At 35.9% G+C, this 12,318-nt stretch overlaps 1 protein-coding gene across 3 annotated transcripts in view; it reads left to right on the forward strand.

Moving 5' to 3' along the window:
* The first annotated feature begins 6 nt into the window (after positions 1–6).
* Positions 7–12,318, forward strand: part of STXBP5 (syntaxin binding protein 5) — a 163,694-nt gene continuing 151,382 nt past the window's right edge. For all 3 annotated transcript variants that reach the window (XM_029943864.1, XM_029943865.1, XM_029943866.1), the window contains exons 1-2: positions 7–459; positions 1,709–1,806. In XM_029943864.1, coding sequence (XP_029799724.1) covers positions 304–459; positions 1,709–1,806 — 254 coding nt within the window. In that variant the 5' untranslated portion in view covers positions 7–303. The remainder of the gene's footprint in view (positions 460–1,708; positions 1,807–12,318) is intronic.

Consider the following 12,318-nt stretch of genomic DNA (forward strand, 5'->3'; position numbering starts at 1 on the left):
CTGCTGTGCCGCCCGGGCCGCGGAGCGAGGCGGCGGCGGCGGCGGCTGAAGCGGCGGCGGCCTCGGAAGAAGAGGGGTCGCCGCCGGGGACTCTCCGGGGGCCGCTGCTCTCTCGTCGTCGCAGTATTTCCTGTTTGGATTACCTTGTGCTTCTCCTCCGCTGCCTCCTTCCCCGCACACTCCCACTCTGTCCCCCTCCTCCGCGTCCTCGGTCGAAGCCGCCCTCGGCCCGGGCTCGGTTCCCGCGCCGGGGGACGCCCCTTGCCTTCCCTCCCGGGCTGCGCGGGGAGCCCCGCCGAGACCATGAGGAAATTCAACATCAGGAAGGTGCTGGACGGCCTGACCGCCGGCTCGTCCTCGGCCTCGCAGCAGCAGCAGCAGCAGCAGCAGCACCCGGCTGGGAACCGGGAGCCCGAGATCCAGGAGACGCTCCAGTCCGAGCACTTCCAGCTCTGCAAGGTGAACGGAGCGCGCAGCCCCGCGAAAATCGGGGGCCGTTTTAGGGGGCACCCCGGGCTTTTCACGGGATTGCGAGGGAATAGAACGCCGGTATCAATTATACCTAGGATGGAGGGCTCGCTCCTCCTCTAGGAAGCGTTTGCTCAGTGGGTTATTTTGGAGATTGACATCATCTTACTTCTTTTGGTTTTTCGTTTTGTTTTGTTTCTTTTTTTAGTTTGTTTTCTCCTCTCCCCTTTTCGCATGCAGCAGTCATTTCAAGGTTGCTTCTAACGTACTTTATCCAGCTTTAGTTTGTATTGTTAATAACCTTACGACCTTTATATTCAGGCATTTTAATGTAATTCACCAACTTCGAAGTTTCCTTTGGGAACGGTTCCGAATGAATATTGTTCATCGCAAAACCACACCTGTTCAACTGGATATTTGCTGGTCACCCTTCCCCGTAAAATGTGGAGGAAGCTTAAAATACGAAATCACAGGGTCCTTTTATCATTGTGTTTGATTAAAAAGTTGGTACCGTGATTTTTGCCTGTTAATGGCACAATTGCCATAGCGATCTGTCATTCGGAAAGAATGATGCAGCGAATTAATTCGCTGGCCGCTCGGTGAGAAATACAAACTTGTCTTGATATTAATACCTGCCTTACAAATATACGATGCTTTCATATGTCAGTTTCCTAAAAATATCTGCAGACACATTTTTGCCCCAGTGCCCCGAAATTAAGGGTTTAATAGCAAAATTCAAAAATATATGTTGCACTTATTTTCATCCTGTTAAAATTGCAAAATTTAGGGATAGGTGTTTGGTGATTGCTTTACTGAATCCTTGAGGAAGGTAATTGTAGGACAGCTTTTCTTTAGCAGTACGCGCAACGAGGCTCCAAATAAAGTAACGATGCAGTGAAATAAAACAATTGCATTTTTACATTAATTTACAGATTGTTTTACCACTGCAAACTGTGGTATTTTGGTCTTGGACATGATAGCCTAGAGTGTTCGTGAGACATTTTCTTCCATAGAATCCTAGTACTGTGGAAAAGCAGAAATTAAAGTGTAACGTTGGGAGGTATTTGTGTATGTGTGTGTGTATCTATACACACACGCCCACAGTAAGTGCAGTAAGTGCATGTGTATGTGTTCTGCCCCAGTTATAATTGGCTCTAGATTCTAATGCCTCTATTGACTTTTCTGTTTTTAAATTCCGCCTGCTGCCTTGGTTGCTGTGATGTCATTTGCCCATCCTTAGACTGTTCGCCATGGATTTCCCTATCAACCTTCAGCCCTGGCCTTTGATCCTGTACAGAAGATCCTCGCAGTGGGAACTCAGACTGGTGCTTTAAGGCTGTATCCTTTCATTAAAATTTTTTTCCACTTCTGCTGTATCTCCCCAGCCCTTGTATGCTGCTGGTTAGTTGCTTTTCCTGTTTTAATTCCAAAAAAAAAAAAAAAAAAAAAAAAAGGTATGATTAGGTATTTATATTTGTGAAATCATGTGGTGTTGGCTTTTCTCTTGATTACACATCTATTCAGGCTATATGTTGCTAGCGTGTTTCTCATCTCTCTGTTTATAGTAGCAGAATATATATCCACACAGAGTTCTAAAGTTTTCCTACTGTCTTTGCAAGGAGCTAGAAGTTTCTCAGGGGAAATCTATCTGCTTGTACTAGGGGCATATTGGAATGAGATTTAAAGACAATGGCATAGGACACACTTTGACTGCTTTTTAAAAATACTGTGCATGGTAGGTAGTGAATTTATGACCTGTTATTCTAATGAATTAAAGGTTGAATTTGATTTAGTTGTTTTGACTTGCCCATTGGGGAAAAAAATTAGAAAATCCTTTATGATAATTTTATATAAATAGTTATGAAGGGTTGATATTTCTAGAAGTTTTAGAGCATTTTCTTAATATAATGTAAATGGATAAGTGTATTCACTAGATGTTTTCCTTTTTGTAGTCTATACTTGTTATGTAGATGTACTTTGAACTGTTCATATAAGCAGAATTATTTTTCCTGACTATGCATGAGCTATAATAGATTTGTCATAGCATAGCATAGTTTTTCCGAATACCTGCTCATTCTTCAAGATCATTTTTTTAAAATTCTGAGCAGTGGAAAATACTTCTCACTTTTATACTATTTAACTTGAAATAAAATTGTTTGCTTTTATCATGAAATTTAACCATACTTAACTAAAATACACTTATTTTTAAACTTAAACCTAAGGTTTTTAAAAACAAATGTCTTATTCATTTTTAGGATATTTGCTTATACATATTAAAGTAATGTGTTGGTTGTAAGAAAGAAAACCACACAAGACGATCACAAAAGAATTACTATTGTCAAAAGAAAAAAAAAAAAGGGAGCTTTACCTCTCACAGTTTATCTGGCTCCTGAGAAGAGAGAAGGGGATTTTAGTTAAACATGTGCCTTGCATTTTCCTTATAATAATCTTTTAAAATCTTTATTTCAAAGAAGTACTGTATGTAGTATCAGGATATGCTTCAAGTTTCATTTGTGATTAGTGGGTTATCTTTCAAAAAACTTAAAAAAGTTTTCAGATGGGCTGTTAATATGTATGATTGAGTGAAATCTGTTTTCATAGTAAATACCACTAGTGCCCACATTCCTGTTGAAATGGTAAAATCTGACCTGGATCTGGATCTGAATTTCTAAGGTTCTATCTAAAGGGCTCTTGCCCAAATGTCTAAAGAGTTGAGACTAGAATATTTTTGGCTACGAATGTTTAAGTATTTTTATTTTATTTTTAATCATTACCTTGTAGTTTAGGGCTCCTATTTTAGTCTTTGAAGATGGGACTAAAATTTAATTTTGTCAGTATGAGTTCAAACTATTCAGAACTCCTTGTAGTGACAAGAATAGTGCATTGTTGGACCTAGATGGACTGTTTGGAACTAAAACAGACATTTTTTGTTCCCAACAAAAGAATATCATCATTGGATTAAAAGAAAAAAAAATAGAGTTAAATCAGTTTGGTTTAGATTTCACTTTTCTTTTAAATGGATTCAGCTTTTACTATTTTTCAATTTTCTAGTGGTATATAACTTTTTTTTCTTTTAATAGCAAGTCTGTCCTTTTTACTGTTAATGAGTACCACTAGCCAAGTCCAGTTTTATAAAACCAAATATTTTTCTTTAGTCAAGACTGTTACCTTTAATGCATCTGAGTAATGAACAAGTTGACACAAAGGAGTTAAAATATAGGCCTAATTATAATTGCTAAATAAAATCAAGGATTGGGTATCCCAAATCTTCACTTGTATAGGACTTGCTAATACATTTTAATAGCTGCACACTATATGAAGGTGAACATGTAATTATAGTTTACAGCTATAATTTTTTATTTTAGAACCTTTCTTGTTGTATTTAGAATGAAGTCAGGAAAACTCTTTACCAAACGTGTTCCTACTTTTTAATGAGATGCATAATGAACATTCCAGAGCAATAAATTGGTTTGCCTTCTTTCATTTGACTGTGGAGCAGAAAGTAGGAAATGTTTTCAGAAGTAGGGTTGGACTATTAGAATTTTATTTTTGAGAGAGAGAGTGAGTGCAAGTGGGGGAGAGGCTGAGAGAGAGGGAGACATAGAATCTGAAGTAGGTTCCAGGCTCCCAGCTCTCAGCACAGAGCCCGATGCCAGGCTTGAGCCCATGAACTGTGAGATCATGACCTGAGCCGAATTTGGAAGCTCAGCTGACTGAGGCACCAAGGCGCCCCAATGCGCATCTAATTTGACTAACAGAATGTCTTCTTAAATGTTGGACTATATGAAATTAACCTACTTTGAGGCTAAAGAAAAACTAGGTGAGAAAGTTATATCTGATATCTAATGCTTGCAGACAAGAAATAAGGAAAATCTAAGTTTTTAAATTTCTAACCAGTAATGAGGCAAGATAAATTTAATGTATTTCTTGCATTACTCTATAGCAAGTGAATAATATTATAAACATGTTTTACGTTCAGCCTTCTTGGCTTCTAGAAAGAATGAGGTTGGAATATACTTACTGATGGGAAGCAGGAAAGCGTAATTGTATATACTAAGTCATATATAGCAGTGACATGATTTAATTATTTTAATTCTCTTCTTGCCCTGTAGAAGTAAATATAATTTGGTTCTTATGATTAATCTAGGGATGAAAACTATTGGGATAAAATAATTTAATTATTTTCATATCAACATCTAGAAAGGGGAAAAAAGGTTTGCATTTCTAGTAATGCTGCTGTTGTCCTTATCTAGGCTTCTGGTTTACTAATATAATTTTGAATTACTATAACCATGGGCTACTCTGATCTTTATAAGGCATTTTTCTAGAAATGAAGTCACTTTATGTGTGACTTTTTCAAGGACTAAGCAGAAAAATGAAATCTCAAGGTTACTGAATTTTTTAATAAAAATGTATGAATATTTGTTATAATTTACAAAATTATTTAAAAACCTCATTTACTGTCTTCTTGACTTGTGGAAGATACAGTAAAATAAGCGATCTCTGATAAGGCGTGGATTATCTTTAAACTACAGTGTAATTTTGCCGAATGCAGACTTACAAGATGATTTTTGTGCCTTGGAGTTCATTTAACCAGCACTTATTTTGCATTAACATTAGATTATAAACTGTGGTCTGAATTCTGGTTCTTTTCTTGCTATTAAAGAGTTAAGTATCTTTTAATTTTTTTGTTACTTTTAAAATGAAGATTTTATTAGATGATTTCTTTGAGAAATAATTCTATAATTCCAAGTGGCTATGTATTGTTTTAGGGGAGTATTCAAAAGAAATGAAAAATGTGATTCTTCGTATAGTTTCCAGCTGTAGCTAAAGGACAAGAACTTGTTAAACAGTTGAATTTAGAGAATTATTTAGAAGTTTACTGACATTCTGCAAAGTCAGATTACAGGTAAAGTTACTGCATTTGATGACATTTCTACACATTAGTAGATAAAGATTCAGAGTAGCAGGGAAGGCCTAGGAAAATTATTCTAGGCAAGCAGTTTGGACAAAAGTAGAGAAAAGCAAATTATGATAGTTAAGCGGAGTACCAAAGAGAGGTTAGACTAGTGATCCTAACTGAGTTGGAGACAGAAATAGGAGCCATTGGTGGAAAACCATGAATGTGAACCTGAGTGATGTGGTTGTTTGGTTAGGAGGCATTATTGTTATGTATTCTTGATCAGTAGTGGTAGCACTTTGGGCTGGATGATTCTGTGGGTTTGTCCAGCACATAGCAGGCTGTTCAGTATCCCTGGCTTCTACCCACTAAGTGCCAGGGCTGCACCTGCTGTCACTATGTCAGCCTTAACTCACACAGTTCTGGATGCTCCACTGAGCTTAGCCCAAGTTGTTCACCAGTTAAATAGGATAATAATCCTACCTGGGTCATGAAGTCAGCATCAGGATTAAATGCAATAATGTCTGTGTATAGCTTTTAAGACCATGCAGAGACTGTTTTGGTGAATATTCGGTATATGATATTATGAGAGTTTTTCTCTAGTTGCAATTTTCAGGTCCTTCATTAGTTTATTACTGCAGACACTTCTTGAAAGGCAACTAGGTGCCAGACACTCTTTAGGAAGGCCTTATTTTCATTTATTTTGGTTGCTAGTGCAGTCTTTTAAAAAAATTTTGTAAGAGTACTTTTTTTTTCCTTGAAGAGTCATTGAACTAGTTTGTTCTTAAACGCAAGGTTGCAAAATTGCTATTGAGATGTGAATGTTTCTTGCACATAGTAGGCAATGATTAGTGATTTTGCACTTGTAAGATAGTATTAGAATGTGTGACTTGCTGCTTATTTTGTAAAGCATAATTACAGTACTGGAAAAATTTAGAAATGATTTTTGTTCAGAGCAGTTAAAAGGGAAACAGTTTAGCTAGAATTAAGTCAAATTTTTATCTCCTCTTCTCTCCTGTCATCCTCTTTGTCTATGTAAGAATTCTAGTCATTCAGAATTCTACCTCCAGAGGAGGAGCAAGGACTTTGAAATACTTTGACTTCTCAACTCTTAGTTCTTTATTAAAGAGGACTTTGTATAAGAGGAAGAACAAGTACTGTGTCGGCAGTAGGTTGTGATTCTCAGCATGAACTACTGCAGCAGGAGGAATAGGCACTTTTACTTTAGAAACAACCAGAAATGGTGCCTGCCTGGAAGCAGCTACTTTGCAATGAATTTCTTTTCGAGAGAAACACAGTGTGATAGAATCTGAATGGGATTGAAAAGGGATAAGTTCATTAGCAGGGAATCAAGTCTGTTTAGGAAGCCTTTCTGCCTTAAGTTAGATAGGTTTTTATTTGCTCCGTATTCTTCACATTCCATTTGTTTTTTAGTATTTTTTACTTTTAAAGTTATAATCTGACTTGCCATCCTAAAGGAAAAAGGTAAAGGAATTTTGGAAGGATGACTTTATCGCTAGAAGTGTTCTAGTCTTCAGACTAATTGTGGTTAAGCCAGCTAAAATGTCTGGGTTTCAGTCTCCTTTCCTGAAAAATGGGGAAAATGGAGGTGTGAAATCTGGAGTCTTCGAGCTCTAGGATCTTAGAATTTCATTTTCTGTGGAAGATTAGGAATGTTCTGAACCCTGCTGTCTAGTCTAGAGTGGTCTTCCAATGGGTTCTTCTGAATGCCTATTAAAGAGGATGACGTATTGGACCCCATCCCATTGTGGGCCCCTTTACTTTGTGTCCACTATATGCATTCAAAATCCAAGTCAGTAGATGCACAAATGTAAACCTTTATTTACAAAATGGAGTGGGAAAGAGCATATGAAAATCATGCACTTTTTTCATTGTTGAAACAGCAACTCACGTTGCATACTTAAGATACTACGCTGTTGCATTTTTGTGTAATAGATAAGGTCTCATTATGACATTAATTTGGGTGTTTTAAAAATACTATAAACAAAGTGTACTTTCCTTTCTTGGGTGTAAATAGTAAGTATATAAAATTAAAATGAAATTACATAAAATTAATACTTGGTTTTGTTAACCTTCAAAGTAAAACTGTCAGTTTTTTAATAGTAATAGATGAGTTTCTTAGAGAATAAAAGAGAATTGTCATCCAGGACAAATAAGCTGCTAAAAATCAGTAGGCAAGGGGTACCTGGGTAGGTCAGTCAGTTGAGTATCTGACTTCCCCTCAGGTCAAGAATTCTTGGTTTGTGAGCCCCATGAGCCTGTCAGCATGGAGCCTGCTTCAGATCTTCTGTCTCCTTCTCTCTCTGCCCCTCCCCCACTTAACATTCTCTCAAAACATAAATAAAATATTTAAAAAAACTATAGACAAGTGCAAGTAATAATGGACAGACACCCCTTTTTAAGGAGAAAAGGAGTAAAGGCAGGGGAGGGAAGGGTTGGGAACTACCAGTCCTTTGGAGTGAACCAGGATTTCAAAGTGTGGTGACTTCTTACTGGTGGAGCTGTTGCCTGGCTGGCATGAGGAAAGTTGTCTCCTCCTCTGGCTGGAGTAGAGGAGTCGAGTGGACTGCAAGGTCAAGTCCATCTCTTCCTGTTAGGTCTACATTTAAGGATGAATGAAGGTAGGGCATGAACCCTCCCTCCCAAACCTCCCAAATCCATTTTCGGGAGGGTTTCCATTACTAATTTTCATAGTTCCTAATCACATGATATTATTAATTTTATACAAGAGATTTAATGTAGAGACTATTAAATTGCTGGTATATAATCTGAGTGTTAAATTTGGTAATCATGTGGTTTCTTGGAGTAGTAGTAACTAGTGATGTACATGTAAATAAATTGGGCAATGGGGTATTGCTAAAAGGTCAGCTTTGGTTGTCTTTCTTTGGCTTTAACTTCATGCATTGAAAGTGACACATCTTTACAAGAAGAAAATAATGGGTGTCAGTATTATTTTGTTTTATAATGACTAAATGAGAATTTCCTTCAGTGATTTGGCATATTATCATCATCAGAAGGTATAATACGTGTTGTAGGATTACAGATTAATGAAATGTTTTTGATTTGAGCTACACAAATCTGTTTAGGATATAAGAATAATATAGGAAAAAGGACATTTTACTGTATCACTACTTTATTTGTATTCAAATTGTATGTATTCAATGCCTTTTTATTAAGATAGATTTTAAACATAATACAGAGCTTCTTAGGAAGTAAAACAAAGTGATTGTTGCCTTGATTTATGTGCAATAAACGAGGAGTTCATGAAAGACTACCAGAAGGTTCTTGATAGACCTCTCTTCCCCTAGTCACGTATGACATAAATCATTCTAAGAAACTGTACCTTCTGAGTTAGTCAGAATTTTTCCTGTAAAGATGTTTATATTATATTATTATAATTTAGTTAACTTCTACTTTAATTTGAACCTACAGTATATCTGTATTTTATCTGCAACAGAGAAGAAAGATAAGCTGGTTATCTCCCATATATTGTATAATTTTTAACATTTTTGGAAAATTTAAATACTAGTAGTTACCCACTTTTGGATTTAGTAATCCCAGTTGCTTTAATCTCTCACTCTTGTGTTTCATTTTAAAGAAATTTTGGACACGTGTTATGTTTACTGAGTAAATTTCATTTTTCCTTTTTTGCCTGTGGAGGGTGAGTAGGGGAAAGAATTGTTGACACAGTTACTTCTTACTATGCGCTCTTTCACAATGGTTCATGTGTTCAGCAATTCCTTAAGTCCAGAATATCTTTTTTATCCCGTTGAAGTAATTCTTGTCTTTAAAGCTCAGTGCCTTTGTCTTTGTGGTATATATTTGATTTAATTTCATCCCCAGTTCCACCCATCTAGCCATCTTTTTCTTAATATTTAAAATCTAAATTTCTCCATTACCATTTTTTACATTTTAAATCACTAAAATTAGACCTTTTGAAATTATAATATTGAGTGATATTTTCTTTTAAAACAAACTGTCAGGAACATTATAGCATATGAAAAGATGCAATGGACTCTAAAGCAATGCAAATCAGAATTAACCAGTATCCTGTTTTGTCAAGAGTCCAGAAACTGGAAAGTAGTTGATACACAATTCTAAATTCACAACAGAAGGAATACAGATTCTTAAATGATCAACCTAATAGGTTCTCTACTAAAGATCATATTAGGAGATGGGTGCTCCCATGCATTTAAAATAATGAAGATCTAAATCGTTAGCTCAGGAGTCAGCAAACTTCCTGTAAAGGGCTAGATAGTAAGTATATTAGCTTTTCAGTTTCTGATATGACTACTCAACTCTAACAGTCAAGCACAAAAGCATCCACAGAACAGACACCCTGGGGAGGAAGGAGTATAGATGTGTTTTAATAAAACTTCATAAAAACGGGGCTGGATTTGGCCTATAGCTACAGTTTGCTAATCCCTATTTTAATTCATCAGGCTGCCTTGCTTTTAAATCATTAGTGGAGAGGAGTGCTCAGAAAGGAACTGCTACCAGCATTTTATAGTTAAATTTCATAAGTTATACTTAGATTTTCAGTTTAAACTTAATCATTTAGTCATAAATAGAAAATAGCTTAAGAAAAAGCTGATAATTCTTAATGATATATGGTACTTCTATATGCTAGGTTAAATTACATTCATAAATATTTTTTGATCCTGTGGAAGAGGCCTTTTATTTGTGAATTATAATATGAATATGAAGATGCTTAGTTGGACATCTTTTAGGGGCAGTTCAGTCATCAATTCTATTGAAGTATTCAGCTTGTTTGAGGCCATACTACCTAATTTTAATTAAAAATGTTTGCATAAATGGCTTTTTCTTATATTTTCAATAATATTATACAGAGATGTAGAAATATCTAGATACTTTTAAAAGATCAAAGTGAAAATAAGCATTTTATTAAAATATTGTAATTTTGTAGATGTCTGCAAATTTTGAATAAAAAAACTCCTTTTCAAACAACCTAAAACATAACACTAAAAAAACCTCATAAAGCTCCTAGAAGCAAATTCAAGTGCATGGTTACCTTCTTTAGAGTTAGATATATTACCTGTCTCTTGGAAAGATTATGTGATTAATTGGAAACTGAAATTAGGTCCCCTTTTTGAAAACTTTTTATAGTTGTTCACTGTATCATTGTCAAGTAGCAAGAAGTATAGATACCATTTTATTCAGTAAATAAGGCTAATTTCTACTTGATTCTATTTCTTTAACTGGTGTTAGTCCTTTTAGAAGTTGTTACTTAAGACAAATAAATGAGTTGATGACATGCGGAGCATATTTCCTTTCCTGAGAAAGAGTGGGCAGAGGAGTGGAGTGAGGAGAGAGAGAGAGAGAGGGAGAGAGGGAGGAAGGGAGAGAAAGAATCTTAAGCATGCCCACTATGCAGCTCCGTGCTGGTTTGATCCCACAACCCTGGGATCTTGACGTGAGCCCAACAGTTAGATGCGCAACCCACTGAGCCACCCTGGTGCCCCATGAGCATATTTCTTTATTGGTGCTGTGTTTTAAAAATGAATGCTTATCAGGAGTAACTTACATTCCACTAGTTACTCGTGGAAGATATAAGGGTTTTTAACCAAAAACTCGCTGATATTTTTGGTTTTATAATTCTTCATTTGAAAATTAAGGTTTGTGGTGGCTCAGTCAGTTGAGCGTCTGACTTCGGCTCAGGCCATGATCTCGCGTTCGTTGGGTTCAAGCCCCACATCAGGCTCTGTGCTGACAGCTGGTTCAGGGCCAGGAGCCTATCTTTGGATTCTGTATCTCCCTCTCTCTCTGATCCTCCTCTTCTCATGCTGTCTCTCTCTCTCTCTCAAAAACAAATAAAACATTAAAAATTTTTTTTGAAAATTAAGGTTTGCTTAATACATGCTATTTGCAAAATACATTTAGAAATTATTTGGCAGTTACTCTTAAATAATGGGATTTTTTTATATATCCCTGGTTTGTTTTGTTTGTGTTTCCCTTTCAGTAAATGCTGTCTAGAATTTTTAAAGTTTTCCTGGTGAGATTGTCTATTGAGTGATGAAAGTACGTAGTCTTTTCTTGTAATAGCAGTCCCTCTGCTTTTTCACAGCAGCACTCTGCCAAAGGTGACTATAAATCTAGTGACATCAGCTATTGCAGTACTTTCTGCTAAATTGCTTTCCTTTTGTGTATTTTTTTCTTTTTGTCTTTTGAAAAGGAGAAAAAGTGTTGGAGCAGATTTTTCCATCTATTCAGTCTCTGTACTATATTTTTCATAATGGGCTGTATTTTTCTTTTAAAACTCACTTTTCCATACTTGAGAAAAGAACTTAGCCGTGAAGCATCTGAGGATGGGTACTGGGATAAAATTTTGTTTTTCCTTGGTATGTCAGAATGCACCACTATTTATGACTGTGTTTCTTGTAGAGTAAGCAAGTGGTTCATTTAAGAGTATATTTATATATCAAAATTGTTCTAAATAATTGCCTGTGAAAATAAATACACTTCATTTTGACCCCTTTGGAGACCATCCTAATTCCAAAACAGGGAATAATAAGAATGAATATTTTTCAACAACCTTAATTTGCTTACAAATAATAAAAAATTCTTACTCAAAATAATAGTGAAAGAGGTAACTAGAGGCCTGTTTTAACCTGGTGAATACTATAACTGTAAGTTAGTGTGGGTGCTACAGTTTTTTTGTTTTGATGTTCCTTTGAGTCACATGAAAAGAAAGCAATTAATTGACATAATTTTTCAAATACTATTGGACATTTATTTCAAAATATTACAATTGTGTTGTATAAAGGAAGTTTTAAATGTTGATCTGTATATCTTCCACAGTTAACTTTATCATTTTATTAAATTTTTACTACAGAAATAGTGCACATTTTAAGTTTTGCTTAAATAGCAGATTAGCAGGATGGTAAAATTGTGAGTGAGCATTGAAAATA

The sequence above is a fragment of the Suricata suricatta genome, chromosome 7, assembly GCF_006229205.1.
Source record: "Suricata suricatta isolate VVHF042 chromosome 7, meerkat_22Aug2017_6uvM2_HiC, whole genome shotgun sequence".
Lineage (NCBI taxonomy): Eukaryota > Metazoa > Chordata > Mammalia > Carnivora > Herpestidae > Suricata > Suricata suricatta.